Genomic DNA, 17794 nt, shown 5'->3' on the forward strand with positions numbered 1-17794 from the left:
ACAGAGCGCAGCGCCGGGGCCTCCGGCGCCGGCCGCGGGCGAGGCGAGGCCGTTACGGGAGAAGCGCCCGCGGCTGCCGCCCCTCCCTCTGGGGAGCTCCCCGCGCCCTGCCGCCGGCGGGCAGCCCCGACATGGAGGCGATCACGCCGGGGGAAGTCAGGTAACGCTGTCCGGTGGCGGTTCCTTGGCCGGCCCTCTGCTCGCTCCCGGTATTGCCGGGGTGGCTCCACAGCTTGCCACGGGGAGCGGCGGGGTACGGGCCCGGCCCCAGCAAGGGCCCAGAGCCGGCCGGGGCTGGAGGGACGGGGTGCGGGGGCCGTGGCGGTGGTGCCCCCGCCGCCCCTGCTAGGGCCGGGTTAGCTCAGTTGTTTAGAGTGTGGTGCTAATAACGCCAAGGGCAAAACCTTCCTGCCTACCTGGCCGCGGAGCGGGGGCCAGAGAGCAGGTTTCACAGCGCGCAGGTTAGTTGGGGTGCAGGCTGCACCGCTGGAAGGTAGTCCGGTAGCAGGGTGTTAAATATGGCAAGAGAGTCCCACAGAGCCGGTGCGAAAACCCAAAAGTGCGTGGGTATCTTCAGGCAAAAATGGGAAGGATTAAATGGCCTAAGTACATGGTTACTGTGAGGTCTCTAATAATAATCCAGGTCTATTAATATTTAGTTTGCAGTGTCACCAGAGTCTTCATGGCTGTCATCTGCATTTTATATGTTGCGTGTATATAATTAATAAGTATTTTGTAAGCATCAGCTCTTTGTCTGCCAGTACTAATACCTTACTCTCCTCCATGCATGTCTGAACGCAGCATGTTGTGGAAAGTATTTTGATGATAGACACTACTGGCAGTCCATTTTTTCAGGCAAGCCAAAAATGTACTATTATCTAATAGATCTAAAAGTTACCTCAGGCCTAGAGATAACATAGAGCTGTCAGCAGGGCCATCAGAAGGTAGAAGAGAAGGGTGCAGGGTTTCTCCTTTTCTGCCAATCCTGCCTCTTTCTCCATTCTTATTACTGGAACATAATATTTGACTATAAGGACTGCAGAGAGAGACCTGGCTTCAAAATGCAAAGCCCCAAGAATTCACTCGTGCTGAAATTCAGCTCTGCTAGTCACAGGTTCAGTTGTTTGACAAAATTGTCAAAGTTTAAAAGGAAATGGTTTAGCATGGAACTAAATGTGTACGAAATTATTCCCATATCCAAAGACAGTAGTTCAAAGTCCAACACATTGTATGTCACCACAGTTGTCTGTACTCTTTTTAATCCTTACTCCTCTTGAGGAGGACCTCCATCATCTGATCATTCAGCAGGTGTTTGGTGAACACATTTAACCATTTTTTTGATCTTCTCTTTCTAGTGTCCAAGATGAGGCTGTGGACAAAAGTACCTTTAAGGAATGCAACCAGATTGCTTTTTACAGGTAAAGAGAAGAATTGTAGTGTAGAGGTTTTTTTAAAAAAAATAGTAATATTAAAAAATATACAGGAAGTAGTTACACGTTGATTTTCAATCACAGAAAGTCTGCTACTCTCAGGATTTATCTTTCAAAGTGAGTGTTCCACTCACATGTCAGCAAGCAATAATCAGCATATTTTAAAAGGTGGAACCTTACATACAAAACCTCTTCTGTTAAAATTCAAGAGAGACAATCCTCTCATCTGACAAAGCCCCAGCAATATTTTATCTATAGGTACACTCAGACACAGGTTGTTCTCTTGATGTGGATATTTCTTAGAATCATAGAATCGTTTAGATTGGAAAAGACCTTTAAGATCATCCAGTCCAACCATTAACCTACACTACCAAGTCCACACTAAACCAATCAAGGGTAGACTAGACTAAACCATGTCCCAGAGTGCCACGTCTACCCGTTTTTTGAACGCTTCCAGGGATGGTGACTCCACCACCTCTCTGGGCAGCCTGTTCCAATGCTTGACTACCCTTTCCGTGAAGAAATTTTTCCTAATATCCAACCTAAACCTCCCCTGGCGCAGCTTGAGCCCATTTCCTCTCATCCTATCGCTAACTACATGGGAGAAGAGACCAACACCCACCTCACTACAACCTCCTTTCAGGTAGTTGTAGAGAGCAATAAGGTCTCCCCTCAGCCTCCTCTTCTGCAGACTAAACAACCCCAGTTCCCTCAGCTGCTCCTCATAAGACCTGTGCTCCAGACCCTTCACCAGCTTTGTTGCCCTTCTCTGGACGTGCTCCAGCACCTCAATGTCTGTCCTGTATTGAGGGGCCCAAAACTGGACACAGTATTCCAGGTGTGACCTCACCAGTGCCGAGTACAGGGGGACAATCACTTCCCTGCTCCTGCTGGCCACACTATTCCTGATACAAGCCAGGATGCTGTTGTCCTTCTTGACCACCTGGGCACACTGCTGGCTCATGTTCAGCCGGCTGTCAACCAGCACCCCCAGGTCCTTTTCGGCCAGGCAGCTTTCCAGCCACTCTTCCCCAAGCCTGTAGCGTTGCATGGGGTTGTTGTGACCAAAGTGCAGGACCTGGCACCGAAGTGCAGGACCCAGCAAATATCGATAGTTCAAAACAACAGAATTCTCAATAGAAACCATTAGTCTGTGACAATAGCATAAATGATTACAGTCCTGTTGGACAAGTACCTTGGCCAGAATTCAGCATCAAATCTAAATTCTAGCTCATTAGTTTCTTAAAGCTAATCTTAAGCTAAGTGATCCTTCTCATCCCATTTCTAACTGAGATACCTCTCCTCCAGCTTTTTTTTAACTCCCATCCTCCATTGTCTTCTATCCAGTGATGCCTGGGTGAAAGGAATGATTGCCCAGTGTTATACCAATTAGCCACTGACATACTGGGTTACAGTTTCAGATACTCATTTCTGTTCTGCAAGAAATTATGTTCAGAAAACCCCAAATAACATTTTGCCAGTGGGAGCAGGACTCCTTCCTCTTTTCACACCAGCCCTTTCTAGTTGTTTAACTTAACACATCTAATTTCTCAGCAGGAGGTTGCCACACGTTGGCAAGCATCAGATCCTGTCTTTGCTATGCTTTTGAAAGAAATCCTTTATCTGATTGCTTGCATTTGTGCAATATCTGTTTGCAAGGAAACGAAGTCAGTTTACTAATGAAGAAGCTTCCCTTTAAGGTAGCCTCCAAGACACTTATCTTCCAATAGTTCATAAAACCTCTACAAACAGTTGAAAGAGCCTCTATTTCAGGGTCTCTGTCCAAAAACATCATCAGGGCCAAAAGCTGTAGTCAAAACTCTGTAGTCAGCAGGCTTATTGAAAAACAATTTCCTCAGTGCATATTCAGGAGGTTACAAATTACAAATATATAGCACTTAATCACAACAGAATGTAGAAGCTGTTCACCGGGGGGTTGCAGACCAATCAGGAGTATAAGACAGAAAATGAAAAACAGATTATTCAGCTGAAATTTCTTGGGTCATAGAAAGAAGAATAACGTTAACTGGACAACTGAGAATGTAGTTGGACACTTGAATTAAGAGTATTATTGTTTAAAAAAACCTGTAGGGTGTTGATGGGTGACCAAATCCCTCTCACATCTCATTCACAAACATGTATGTTTGCTCAGAAATGTATTCCTTCGTTTTCTCCTTGACTTGAAGCGCTGATGATAATTGTATTTGAAAAAATTCAAGACAAAATTATTAACTAAACATTTCTAACAATATTATGTCCCTCTGTGTAATGTAAGCCACAACAATTAGGGAGACCAAAACTAATTTTCTGTCTTGACAGGCGTCAGAAACTTCTACATCCTGGAAAATCCTTGTATCGAGCGTTGTTGGATTCAGTCACGTTAAGTGATGAGAATGTCAAATTCCAAATTATTCATGAGGAGAATAAGGTGAGATCCCACCTAGCACAAGAGGGTGCTTACAGAAAGAGCAATGAATATTATCAACAAGTCTGATAATATTTGCAGGTTTTGAGATTCTTCAGTGATAGATATTTAAGATATGATGCAAAGTATCAGCCTAACAATGTCCTTACCAGTCAGTATTTATCTGACAACTTGAGACTGTGCAAGGAGAACACACATTTTAAGGAACGTAAAAAAAATCTTTAATGACTTTATGAAAAATCTGAATAGAACTCTTTTGAGCTGAAAAAAATGGTTTTAATTCAGAATTTCCTCCACTGTTCCAAAATAATAAATTCTTTTTCTGTCATGGAGTAAGAAGACCTATGTTCCAGCACCTCCTAACCATACCTTTGCATTCCTGTGTTTTTTGGGAAAAAGAAGTCGTCTTTGCATTTAAGACAGCCAGGAAAAGGGGTGTCTTCTATTTCTCTAATTTAACAGCATAGCAGCTAGCAGATTCACTCAGGGAATAGACAACCTAACCCATCTTCAGATTATGGGAGTTTGGAACTACAGCTCTCTTCCATGCTCTAACCATCGCACTATGTAGATACTCTGCATAAATGTATTTTCTGCCTCTCCTGTTAATCCTGACCTTTGCAGTCAGCACAGAAAAAGGAGCCCATTTTTTGTCTAGATTTTAAGGTAGAATGACGACTGAAGGCTCTGTGGCTTCCTAGACTATTTGAGGGTTTATACAAAGATGGCATAATATGAAATATTTCCTAGGAAGCAGGATCTGGAACTCCAAATGAATCTTTTCTCTCTTGCCTACTCTTCCTCTGGTCTTACAACTCTTTCATCCTTTCATGCCTTTGCAGAGAGCGAGGTTGATTGGCTTCCAGGTAGAGGGAAAAGATACCAGGCCAAAATTCTTCAGCCAGTTTTGTGTCTCATGGGAGAATAGATTAAGAAAGGAAAAAACAAAAATATCTGACTTGTGGTGTAGGGATCCCCCATGGAAGAAAAATGAGTCATTTTGTATGAGCTACAACAGAGTGACTTCCCAGTTTCCTGAACTGTAAATAGCAAGTTACAGTGGTGTCGTGGTTTATCCCCAGCCAGCAACTAAGCACCATGCAGCCGCTTGCTCACTCCCCTTGCCCCGGTGGGATGGGGGAGAGAATCAGAGGAGTAAGAGTGAGAAAACTCCTGGGTTGAGATAAGAACAGTTTAATAACTGAAATAAAGTAAAATAGTAATGATAATAATAACAATATAATAATAATAGTAATAATAATATACAAAGCAAGTGATGCACAATGCAATGGCTCACCACCTGCCAACCGATACCCGGACAGTTCCCGAGCAGCGATCGCTGTCCCCCAGCCAACCCCCCCCCCAGTTTATATACTGAGCATGACGTCATATGGTATGGAATAGCCCTTTGGTCAGTTTGGATCAACTATTCTGGCTGTGCCCCCTCCCGGTTTCTTGTGCACCTGGCAGAGCATGGGAAGCTGAGAAAGTCCTTGACTAGCATAAGCAGTACTTAGCAACAACTAAAACATCGATGTGTTATCAACATTCTTCTCCTACTAAATCCAAAACACAGCACTATGCCTGCTACTAGGAAGAAAATTAACTCTATCCCAGCCGAAACCAGGGCAAATGGGTAGGGCAGTATTACGCATTTTCTTTAGGTGTCTTTCTGACACAGTTCATCAGTGTCAGCACCACTGAATACTAGTGAACATAGAGCGCTGATGTTTTTGCAAAAAGCCCACATCTCCGTAGTATCCCACTCTTACGTTGACAGCACAGTAGTGAAATTGTCCAAACTTCAAGATGAGGGTATGCTACCCCTGTTTTCCATGCTGCTTGTGGGGAGAGCTGCAAAATGCTAGACATGAGAGACTTGAAGGTGAAGAGTCCACTTAAAAAGAGCTGCTTCTTCAAAGGGGACCAGTAGAGTTAGCTGGTGTAAATTCAGATGAATGATGACTGTTGCTCAGCAATGCTAAAGAACATTAAGTCAGAAAGCAGGCATGTTTTTTTCCAGACAGTAAGTGTTTGGTGATGTTGAGTTGAAAAGTAAGTTGGTACTTGTTATCACTACCAGTTTATCTCTTTGCTTGCTCCCAGGTTCTTCTACAAGTAGAAATTTGTGAAATAGAAGGCAATATTTTCAGGCTTAAAATTGATGAGGCAGCTCCTCTCAGAGCAAGATACAAAGTTCCTGATGTTCTGATAAAGGAACCTACCACCCAGAGGTAAGTGATGGGAACATGATTTAGCACCTTAGTAACCTATACAGCTTCGTTTGCAAGAGTGTTCTCCCTTCTCCCTCATTTGCGCTACACTACAGTTGTCTTTCTACAATACAAAGTCATTACAGGAAGAGAAAATAAAAATGCATGTGGTTACTTTACTTTCAAAAATTCATGTTAAATACATAGGAGAAAGTTTTGTCATATACATAAGAAACTTGAGGCTGTTTGACCCAATCAGAAAATAGCCTAATTGTTATGATGCATCATTTTTACTTAAGGCATTACCTGTTAATGTGAAAGGAATGCAAACTCTGGATAGTTTTCATAGCAGTTCTGTAGCCACCTGTTGCACTGGGTAGTGAACCCTGAACACAGCATGTGTTTCTGGGGTTCTTTGCCTCAACGTTAGCCTTGAGGTTTTTATAATGTATGTGGATATTGTCAGCCCATCTTTTGTTTCAAATCGTTACTTAGTTGCAGTGGATTTCACATGCTGCAGATTGATATAAAGCTGTTGTTGCTTTTCATTTGCCAGACTCTTTATATCCCAGAAGGAGGCAGGTATTTTGGTGCTGTCAAGTGTCAATAAGGACTACAAACTTCAGGTCACAGCAGACCCCTTCCAGATTGAGCTACAGTCCAAGGGTGAGACTGTTCTGAGCATGAATTCCAATGGGTTGTTATATTTTGAGCACCTACAACCACCTCCCAGTGATAGGTACAGTATCTGTCTATCGCATTGTAGTATGTACTGATTGTGCTGCAGCTGAAGATAAACAATTCAATGGAATTGCATTTTCTGTGATAGAAGCTCTTATGCATTGAAATCTGTCTTTTCTTTTACTTCATATCAGTAAGTACAATGGTGAAGTTTTAACAAAGAAATTCTAGATCAATTAACTGCAGACTGTTTTAATCCCTTGCAGCAGCCGTGTGCAAAATGCTAACCTCATTTAATGGCCAATTCTGTGAAACACTATAGTATCCTGGTACCCCTTGTCTTTCTCAGGGATGAGTGATAATAGTATGATGAGGTTATTAGTTTTGTCTCCTTTTATGACTAAACTTAGTGTTTAGGTAAGTTTTATTCACCATATAAGCTCTTGAAGTAAGTTTTGTTCAACTTACAACGTGCCATATAGCTGCAAGATTTTACAGGTCAATCCCACTGCAAAGTGCTGAAAGGGTGAGAAACCACAGTGCCAGAGCTGTCATGACTAGGAAAAGAGCATAGCAAGCGTCTCTCGTAGAGAGCATTATTTCAAAAATTGTAATTAACAGAGAGCCTTTAACAGAGAATAACAAAGTAGTGAGGATTTTCTGGGCAGGTGAAACACTGACACAGATAGAAATAAATGTGAAAGGCCAAGGAATGAAACTAACTCAGATATGGAGTGAAGGTTGTTTTAGGACATTGAATATTAAAATTATTTGCCAGTTAGAGCTCTGAACTATGACATCAATTTTCAGAATAGTCAAGCACCAAAACTCTTGTGTAATGTATAAGACAACGCGTAGTGCTATACAAATTTTCTATTTGAAATCCTTCCTTACGTTAACAATAAACTGACTATTTCTATGTATTTGTTTTCACTAGAAGACCTACAGGAGAAAACAAGGAGGCAGCAGCAAGTGATTCCTTTAAGGTAACCCATGCTTACTCCAACTCCAGCATGAACATTTTGTAGAAAAGAGAATTGATTAATTAGAATCACATGTTCATTATTTCCTCTGGTACTGTGTTTATAAACATAGCCTAACCACTTTCCAGTGAAATTCAAAAGGGAGCTGGTATTTCATATTGAGATATTTTGCAAATTCATAGTTGAGTAAAGGTTTATGCATTTTACCAGGGCTGTAGAAGGCATCAGTCAGGTAGATCTGGCTCAAAAATGTCTTTTCCATAGCCTTTTTATTTAGAATTTCTTTTTCTTTTGTTCTCTCCCTTGATTTGGAGTAGATGTGTAAAAGGGAGTTTTGTGGTGATATTTGGTTATTTTCAAATTCCCAGTTCATTGCAAAGAGAATTTCAAAAGAATGAGACCTGTTTTATAACAGTCCAAAAATATGCCTCCACTTACGTTCATGGTTAATACAGAAGTAAGATTCTCTCTGAAAAAAGACCAGGTCCTGGCAGTGCATAAAGGCACATACCAGTTTTCTCAGGAGGCCAAGTTATGCCCATGATATAATTTTAGCCTCCTGTAGAGCAGATGGCTGCTTACTCCACCATCCTGTTATAAATGGCAGGAGATATGCTGCCTTCAGCATACTTGTGTCTGAACTCTGGGTTCTGCCAGGGAGCATGCTTGCTTCGGGGGAGTCACACGGCTGCAAGAGGCCACATCCACTTATTCTGGGATGAATGTAGAAAAGAAAACCAGGAAAGACGCTGCAAAAAGTGGAAATTCTAGGACAATGAGTGGCAGGGCACAAGGTTCAAAATTTGAGTTACACACACAGGACTCCGGAGAGCCTGGAGAGTTTTTTTGTTGTCTGACCCTTACTGTTTAGGGGAGTGGGTTGGTTTCTGTTTGTATAGGTTTTCCTGTTTGGTTCCATCCATGCAATCTTTGCATTTCATAATCATGTTGAACATCCAGAAGAAAGACATTTTTTACAGTGAGAACAATCATTCACTGGAACAACCTCCCCAGGGATGTGATAGAGTCCACATCACTGGAGGTCTTCAAGATGCAATTGGACAGGGTGCTAGATAATCTCATCTAGGCTCCCTTTCCCATGAAAAGTTGGACCAGATGATCTTTTGAGGTCCCTTCCAACCTGGGCTATTCTATCATTCTATGATTCTATCCAAGACTTCGGGTATTACTTTTATGCTGTAGCAGAGTGCATGTGTGCTCCACCAGCCCATCAGTTCTTCAGTGTAAATTCCTGCAGCAGAATCTGAACTGTGTTTTGGATTTATTTATATTAACCATATTTGGCAAAAAAACAGTTAACAATGTACAAATCTCATGTAAATAAACATATTTTTCTTAGAAATACATTGTGTGAGCAGTTGCATTTGCTAGGCTAAGCTATTTCTGTTTATGCAGGAGAAACAAGAGGATCTGGGTCTCTGGCAAGAGAAATTTGGCAGCTTCCTAGATATCAAAGCTCATGGTAAGTCTCAGTCTAGTTCTGAAAACAGCTTTACTTCTTTGTATATATCTGTGTTCATTCATATTTCTGCCTGCTTTTTGTTTAGCTGTTTAATGGTTATCAATGTCTCACTCACTCCTTCTTTTAACTTGCCTATCAGATATCAGTGATGGGTAACAAATATGACAAAAGTACTGGAAATATTCATTAGATCTCTGTTCAGGAGGGGACACATTAAATGTGACCCATTTCATCAGCTCATTGTGTACCATTTCTGACACAGCATAACCCTATCTGCGTTGGCTGACTGGTATATAATACATTATTTCCTTTTTATTTTCTTTTTTTTCTCTTTTAGTATCAGCACATAACATTGATTTCACTTGTGGTTTATTCTCATGACGTATCAGAAATCAGATCTAAGCATTAATAAATATCACAGAAAAACTCCTTAAGTGGAGGACTACAAAAGGAAATACTAAGCAGTCTTAAGGGATAAGAAGGTTATAGAAAACTGTAGGTCAGTAGTTCAAATACAATTTAAATTATTTACCAAAATTTATGACCATCTGCTGTCTGTCCAGTTGTATTCTGCATTAATTGAGCTGGTTAGCTTTGTCCATTACCACTATCATGCACATTTTCATACCAACCAGCACTACACGGGCAGCTGCAGTAGGGAGAGGGAAGTCTGAAAAACCTTCATTTTGGTCACAGGGGCTTCTTCAGTTCACAGTCAAGACACAGAGGGGCAGGAAGCTGCTGCCCTTGTTGTTCATGCTGTATCTGATGTATTAGGCCAGCATCATCATTTTTTCTGTTTCTCTGTGGTGGAGGAGTAAAGTCCATTCAGGTTCTGATCCTGAAGCCATTGCTTGTCAGTCTACAGGATCTCTGGTCACCTGCCAAAAGTTGCTCTGGATTCAGTAATGTGACAAGGTGATATCACTGGCAGAGGCTCTTGTGCATGCTACTCCCCTGGCTGAGGGTGAAGAGCGATAGAAAACAGGCAACTCTGACTCTGAAGTCCACTCTGCTGTACCACTGTGTGGCAAAGCTTGGCTTGTAGGTACTGGGATAGAAACAGGAGATAATTTTAAGCAGTTTCACTACAGAATAAAGAAGTGACCCACTACTACATGTATTTTTTTTTTCTATCGAAGTGGTTCATTTTATCTTAAGCAGATCAAAATCAGAATAAATACAATAAAATCTGTTTAAAACATTACCTTTATAGTACATAAGTAATAATGAAAGTGAAGTTGAAAGCAAGTGTGAACGGGCTAATTATTAAAACCTGCTTCTTAATAATTTTTTGTTCAGTTAGTTTGCTCTGCTCTGTTGCTTTCAGCTAAGCCTGAGAATAGAACTCTGTGGTCTTCCCTTTTAATGTTATTCCCACAGGTCCTAGTTCTGTAGGCATGGACTTCTCTTTACATGGATTTGACCATGTTTATGGAATACCACAACACACAGAAGCACTTCTTCTGAAAAACACCAGGTAAAGGTGGCAGATTGCTAGTGAAAGCAGTATCGTTTTTGTAGAGGAGAGCTATAACATTGTCTTAATAATTTAATGCAGACAACAGCTTGAGTTATGTATATTATATAGTGTATATTTTAGTTTAATGATACAGCAAGCTGAATCGTAGCCCCTGTCCACGTGGAGTAAGTTGGTCTGCTTTCCCTTTCCACTCTACAATTTCATGAATGACCCCTTCTGTTCTCTCTCAATTTTCCATGCAGTTTTTTTCAGAATTGCAGGATTGGTCATGTTTAAGCAGAGCTCTAAAAAGAGCAACTCCATGGGAGGATGGGAGAGTTCAGAATTCATATTTTAGGACTTAGAGCAAATAAGCAGTAGTCTCACTGGCAGCAAAAATGTTGTTTGATTCAGATAGCTAGGACCAAAGCAAAGAAGCAGTAATCTAGGCTGTCCACATTTCAGCTCTGGATGCTAAACAAAAGACCATAATACAGAGCTTTCACTGAATGTTCACTGAGTTTAGTGGGATGGCAAAAGAGCTAAATTTGGCCTAGTGCAGATGCTTACATAAAATAAACACATCTGTCTGTTTGTCCTAGTGATGGTGATGCCTACCGGCTTTATAATTTGGATATCTTCGGCCACAAGATACATGACAAAATAGGCGTTTATGGTTCAGTGCCCCTTCTCTTAGCACACAAGCCTAACAGAACTTCAGGGATCTTCTGGCTGAACTCTTCAGAAACACTGGTGGATATTAGTACAAAGGCAGTAGCTGAGGTGAGTTGCTCATTTTCCTCAGAATTTAATAATGAAAGAAAACACTCCAGGGCAGGGCCAACAGGAACATAACAACGTTATTGAAGATTTATCTTTTGCTCCCTAATGAAGAATTGTCAGTCTCTTCCTCCTGTCCTTCCTTCTGCTAAATTTGTTGTATTAAACCACTGAAAAGATCAAGAAGATGATTCCTTTCAAGAGTCAAGTTGTAGAACTTGTACCTTAACAGGTCTGCAGGAGAAGGCAGAGAGGAAATATTGGAGCAGAAAAAATCTACACAGGTCGATGTAGCAGACAGAAGAAAGGGTGGACAAAAATCTTGACAATCTCCTGGATTTGAAGAATTTTTCTGACTTTTTAAATTCTTGGAATTGCCAAACATTTCTGCTTAGCAAGCTCATTCTTCTGTGGAATGTCATTGACCTTCAAGAAACATAAAGTGGTCAGGAAATGAACTCACTCAACTCCTGAAACACAAACATATGAATTCTCTTAAAATTGAAACAGTGAAAAAAAATTCTGGCTTCATTATGTGGTTAAAATTATTAATTTTCTTTATTACTTATGGTATACTTATAGATATTACTCAAAGATCCTGCAGAAAATGTATAGTCTTTAATTACAGAAAAGCTTTAATTACTTTGCCTCTCATTACCCATTTTTCCTACTTAACTATTACTCTGTATTTTGTATAAGCAGTATGCAAAGTAAAGAATTTTTGAAGGATATGTAAGAAACATACAGTGTGTATTCCTAATAACTGCCAGGTATGTGTTAGTGAGTTTTGTGGTTTTCCATCTTTGCTCCTTCATTGAACAAGTTTGATAGAGAGAGATACTCAGTTTTACCTTGGTTTCTTTCAAAGCACATGCCATCCAGAACTGCTGCAGAGACTGCTAAGCAGAGAGCAGTGCCTCTAACTGATGTGCGCTGGATGTCAGAAAGTGGGATCATTGATGTTTTCCTGCTGATGGGACCCACTGCATTTGATACCTTCAAGCAGTTTGCACAACTGACAGGTACTAACTCACATAATTGGAGTCAGTATGGCACATTCACCTGGGAGATTCTCTGAGGAACATGCTGTACCCAAGAGCAGGTTAATATTTACCTAGCCCATTGTGTGCAGGAGGCCAGTTGTTCCCAGACTGCAGTTTGTAGAGCAAAGGCTGGTGCTTTGTGAAGGCAGGCCTCCATCCTTGTTTTGCCTAGCATCTGCAGCTGGTCAAACTTGGCCCTAATTGAGAAGCCAGCATAGTTACTGCTATCTGAAACTGCTCCCTTAGATGAAGAGGAGACACAGGGGGCTAGAACTGCCAGTCACCATCAAGACACGTTGCCTTATAATGAGAAAAGACTGAAGTTATGGCTTAATGTATCCTGGAGAGTAGAGAAAGAAGATAGGAAACTGTCCAGTGTGTCTGTTAGGGAAGGGAGCAGAGATGGCATGCAGATATGGGAAACAAAAGAAGCAAGAGGCTCAGGAAGAGACTAAAAAAAATGGAAGCAAGAGGACTAACATTTTATGAAAGCAAAATTCTTTATATACTGAAGAGAATTAAAAGCACAGAAACAACCCTGGTAGTTCTTTACTGTGTTAGCAATGATTGTTTGCTGCACAGCTGTTACGGAGAGACTGTGGTTCAGCTGAACAGGAATAGAGAAGTAGGCAAAGGTGCACGCTTGGGAAAGTTTCCCAGCTCCCTTTTGCCATATGCATACACACACATGTTTTCTAATTTTAAAAATTCTTAACAGTTGCAATTCCATGGTTCTCCTTGTAGTGCAGCACCTGTGGGCCTGTTTACACTAGTCAGGTTCAAGCAGTCACAGGAATTGCATTCTACTGATTAAAAGCTATTTAATTGTTTGCGTTAATGACAGTTAAGCTAATCTAGAATATTTTTGCATTAGAAAAAAATAAAGAATAAATTTATATTAGTTACTGGAATTCAGCATCATGGAACAGCAAGTTCCTTCTCACTCTTGAATTATCATTATAGCCCTGTGCTCTTTCTGGCTGTTGAGCCCATTGTAGTGTTTGTTATTTCAAGAGTTCAGTCACTTTGTGTGAAGAACATGCTCTAGACTCAACTTAGGTCATCATTCCCTAGGTCCAGACAGGTACATATTAATCATGTTAACTTTTCTAGAGCCTCGAGATACAATCCTGAAAGTCATTAACAGTGTTACCTTCATTCATATACTCTCCCTAGGCACCCAAGCCCTGCCCCCGCTTTTTTCTCTGGGCTACCATCAGTGCCGCTGGAATTATGAGGATGAGCAAGATGTCATGGCAGTAGATGCTGGCTTTGATGAACATGACATTCCTTATGATGTGATATGGCTGGACATAGAGCACACAGATGACAAGAGGTATTTTACTTGGGACAGAAAGAAATTCCAGAACCCCAGAAAGATGCAAGAACATCTCAGGAAGAAAAAACGCAAGGTAAATAATATAGCAGGAAGAAAGAAAATATTTCTTTGTAGTGCAAAGCTACCCAATCTAGCTTTAACCAAGGTACTTCAGATACTGGAAACAAACTACAACAGGGTAAATTAGACTGTGTTGCGGTCTGGTGATGCTTTCAGTGCACCAGCTATCTTGTTTAATTCAGTTTCTTGTGCCATTTTATTATTTCATAGTTTGTTCTGTACCCTGACCATCAGGCTAAGTTTGACCCATGCGAAGCTCCATCTTACAGAAGCAGCCCAGTGCTGTCCTTGATGGGCATAGTAGAAGATTTTTCTACTTAACATGAGCTTTCACCATTGGTAGTTGCTATCGTCACGTCAGCTCTTCTTTGTATTGATAATACTTTTTATTTTCTGCTTATACTAACTGAGATTTGTCTTTTATGTTGATACAATTACTTACCATAAGCTAAATGGTTTTTCCTTCTGGTGAAGTCCTGGTATGATGTGCAGTCTGTTAGCTTAGTCTGTCTTTATTTCTGCTCTTACAACTAAAATATCTTCCTTGGAATTATAGAGGTATTAAAATGCACACACTTAATATCTAAAAGTTTGTAGGATTACTTAATGCTTGATCTTTGCCAAAAGTCAATGAACGCGGGACTGTTGAAATAGCATACAAGTTTTATAGTTGTTAGAGCTATAGTACTTTCTCAGCTTTACAGCAAGGCAGTTAATGGCAGCAGAAAGTAACTGCAAAATACAATACATGAATGTTTAAAAAAATTAGAAACTTCTGTTGCTGTTGTATGCTATACAAGCTAAGATATATTTAAGTGTTTTAAGGCAAATTATTTTAAGCAGGGACATGAACATGGAAGTCAGATATTTTCGCATTCACAGAATACAGCAGTGAATGAAACATAGTGTTTTTTAGGGGTTGGGGTATTTGCTTTTATCTGAAACAATGTTTTTTGGCCCTTATTTCAGAGGGGTAAGCATGAATTCATGCCCTCCTTGTAAATTCAGCTATTATACATAAGTCTAGCACAGTATGTACAAGAACTGGTAACTGCTTTCTAAAATTAGTGACACAGCTACCTTCTTTACCTGAAGTGAAATCATTATCTGCCTTTTATCAGAAGTGAACTCTTACTGATTTATTCAGTACAGTTGATGCTAATGATACATTTTATTTTCTTATCCTGGCAGCTTGTCGTCATTGTAGATCCCCACATTAAGATTGATCCTACGTATACCCTGTATTCACAGGCAAAAGACAAGGGATATTTTGTGAAAGACAGAAATGGGCAAGACTTTGAGGGCATCTGTTGGCCAGGTAAAAAAACACTCTGTCTCTACATTTCAAGTTGTTTATTTTAAAAATTTTGCAGAATAGTTTAATTGGGACCCACGGAAGTGAAATTAAATTCTTACATTCCTTGCATTTTTTGTAAATATTCATAACTTCAAATACTTTGTGGTTTCTTTGGTACAGACACGTTCTAATTGCCTCAGCTGTACAACTTCCTCTGTTATGTCTGTTGGCTCTGCAGATAGTCCCAGTGCCTAGAGCTAAAAAAGTTGGCTTCATTGATCAGAACAGCCATCCCTCTTCCCAGCTTGTCTTGGGTAACAGAAGTGCAGTCTGGTCTGTTGCAGTGAGCACAGCTTATGTCGGCTGGATGAAATTAAGTGAACCCTGATACTGAAGGCTTTGATTCAATCACAATACAGTGATTTGACATGTTATTTTTCACGAGGAGATCTCATTGCAGGGAGGCAAAGGAGGTTGTTCCCCTTCTTTGCAGACAGAAAGCCCACAATCCTGTCAAATGAAAGAATATGGGAAAAATCAAGGACGTATTACAATTTCTAGTAGCATGGCAGGATGTAGTTATTCAGCTTCTCAGTGACACTTTCCTGTTTGAGCTCAAAATACCAGGGATGCTCTCTCTCCCTGACCTCCTGTTCACATCTGAACATATTTCAAACTGCTACCAGTCATCCTTAAATGGTGCTGAGCTTCAGACCTCCAGAATCTACCTGTGTTTGTCTGCAGAACACGGCAAGGGAAGTACTGAGTTCCAAGTCAACCTGGAATTTGCTCTTGAGCTTTTGTCTCAGAAACAATAGCAACCACATTATTGTTGCCCACTGTAGAAAGCATCCTAGCCTTAGGCCGCTGTGTTTAGGTGCAAAGAGAATGCATGCATGCTCTTAAAATCAGGTAAATAATTGGGATCTCCCACATCCACAGGTTCCTCTTGTTACCTGGATTTCACCAGTCCTGAAGTGCGAAGATGGTACGCAGATCAATTTGCCTTCAAAACATACAAGGTGTGTATTTATTTGCTCTGATCTGCATATCCCAGAAAGCCTGAAAACGGGGGAAAAGGGGAAGATAAACTACTGGCTAAGCAAGTTGGTGGCTTTTGTAGCTGTATTGTCATAATGTAGAGGAAAATATCTTGATAAGCTGAAGTACCACAGAAGAATTTTCTCCACGGACTTGTCTGTACTAAGAAAGTTGAAATCCATATGCCACCAGTGAACCTGCTCACTTAGTTGCAGCAGTAGGGTGGACAAACTGCAGGCATTTTGGCAACGCATAATCTAACACAGTTGCTGCAATTCCAGCTTTTACTACCATGATAACACACAAGGAGTGATGTGGGAGTGCTCTCTCATAGCTCATGGTCACTTCACCCTGACGTTCCTTCCAGCACTGCTACCTAGTGCTGAAAGTGTCTGGGTGAACCCTACTGGACACCTTCAATTTTCCCCCCCTGCCCCGAAGTTCTGCTTTGCAGTTGGGTTGTTGAAACCACTCTCCTAGTAGACACGCATAGTAGACATTTCCCCACGCTGCTTCTCCTCTCCAGTTTTTCTCTTCTGGCCGCCTCTGATTTTTTTCCTCATGGCTGTTTAACACTTCTCTTTTCCCTGCCTCTTTTCCCTCACCAGAAGGCAGGAATAGCAAGTACCTGCTGAGTTTTGTAAGAATTGCAGAAATCAAATGGGCTTGTAGGCTGCCACCCTGACCACAAGGGCCACCAAGAGAGGTGAGATGAATGCCAGCTTTCAAGTGACCACAGGAGTATAATTACCATGTCTTGCTTTGCTGCTGCTGTTTCTACTCATACCCCAGACTCATCTGACACCCACCAGAGATAAACACAATAAGTCACAGCAATAGCTCTGTTAAGTTCTAATTGCAACCCTGTATCATAGGGATCCACTAATATCCTCTTTGTATGGAATGACATGAATGAGCCTTCGGTCTTCAAAGGGGCAGAACTAACAATGCAGAAAGATGCTGTGCACTACAACAACTGGGAGCATCGGGAAGTACACAACCTCTACGGATTCTACCAGGTAGAGTATCTGGAGACATAAACCAGCAGTTATTCTCATGGAGTATGTCTAATGTGGTAATTTACACAGTGGTAGGTATTCTGTAATCTCCATCAAGGACTGAAACTCTGCTGTGCTGGATATTGCTATATTTGAAATAAACTCTGTGATTCGTCACAAGAAAATGTGACAACATCTGTGCCTCTCTAGCATAACAATGTAAATGATGTTGGCTGTGACTACACGATACTAATAATTCTTTTTCTTCAAGTATATTCTAGTAAGAAAATGTTGCTTTAATAATAGGTATTATTTGTGGGTACCTTGGAAGGGCTAAAAAGGCCGTATAGCAAATATCCTAATTAAAGTGTTTGTCTTCCTGACTTTTATATTAATGATTTGCAGCAAATGGCAACTGCAGAAGGACTCATCAGGCGTTCTTCAGGAAAAGAGAGGCCATTTGTCCTCACACGATCTTTCTTCGCTGGATCACAGAAGTATGGTAAGGACTAGCTGGATGCCTTCCATGCTGCTTTGTTCCATTAAGTTTGGTGTGTAG

General features: G+C 40.9%; 1 protein-coding gene across 3 annotated transcripts in view; it reads left to right on the plus strand.

The window, feature by feature from the left end:
- The first annotated feature begins 131 nt into the window (after nucleotides 1-131).
- The window catches only part of GANC (glucosidase alpha, neutral C), a 31142-nt gene continuing 13479 nt past the window's right edge, over nucleotides 132-17794 (plus strand). Inside the window, exons 1-15 of one of the 3 annotated variants that reach the window (XM_075712590.1) lie at nucleotides 132-160; nucleotides 1356-1418; nucleotides 3750-3858; nucleotides 5962-6089; nucleotides 6625-6807; nucleotides 7687-7735; nucleotides 9149-9215; nucleotides 10599-10695; nucleotides 11280-11460; nucleotides 12326-12479; nucleotides 13677-13912; nucleotides 15091-15217; nucleotides 16139-16218; nucleotides 17113-17256; nucleotides 17641-17737. In XM_075712590.1, the coding sequence (XP_075568705.1) occupies nucleotides 132-160; nucleotides 1356-1418; nucleotides 3750-3858; nucleotides 5962-6089; nucleotides 6625-6807; nucleotides 7687-7735; nucleotides 9149-9215; nucleotides 10599-10695; nucleotides 11280-11460; nucleotides 12326-12479; nucleotides 13677-13912; nucleotides 15091-15217; nucleotides 16139-16218; nucleotides 17113-17256; nucleotides 17641-17737 (1744 nt within the window). Of the gene's footprint in view, nucleotides 161-1355; nucleotides 1419-3749; nucleotides 3859-5961; nucleotides 6090-6624; nucleotides 6808-7686; nucleotides 7736-9148; nucleotides 9216-10598; nucleotides 10696-11279; nucleotides 11461-12325; nucleotides 12480-13676; nucleotides 13913-15090; nucleotides 15218-16138; nucleotides 16219-17112; nucleotides 17257-17640; nucleotides 17738-17794 lie in introns of those variants that run through there. The other 2 variants (XM_075712591.1, XM_075712592.1) reach the window with 2 other exon arrangements.

This window comes from Pelecanus crispus, chromosome 6 (genome assembly GCF_030463565.1).
Source record: "Pelecanus crispus isolate bPelCri1 chromosome 6, bPelCri1.pri, whole genome shotgun sequence".
In the NCBI taxonomy this organism is placed as follows: Eukaryota; Metazoa; Chordata; class Aves; order Pelecaniformes; family Pelecanidae; genus Pelecanus; species Pelecanus crispus.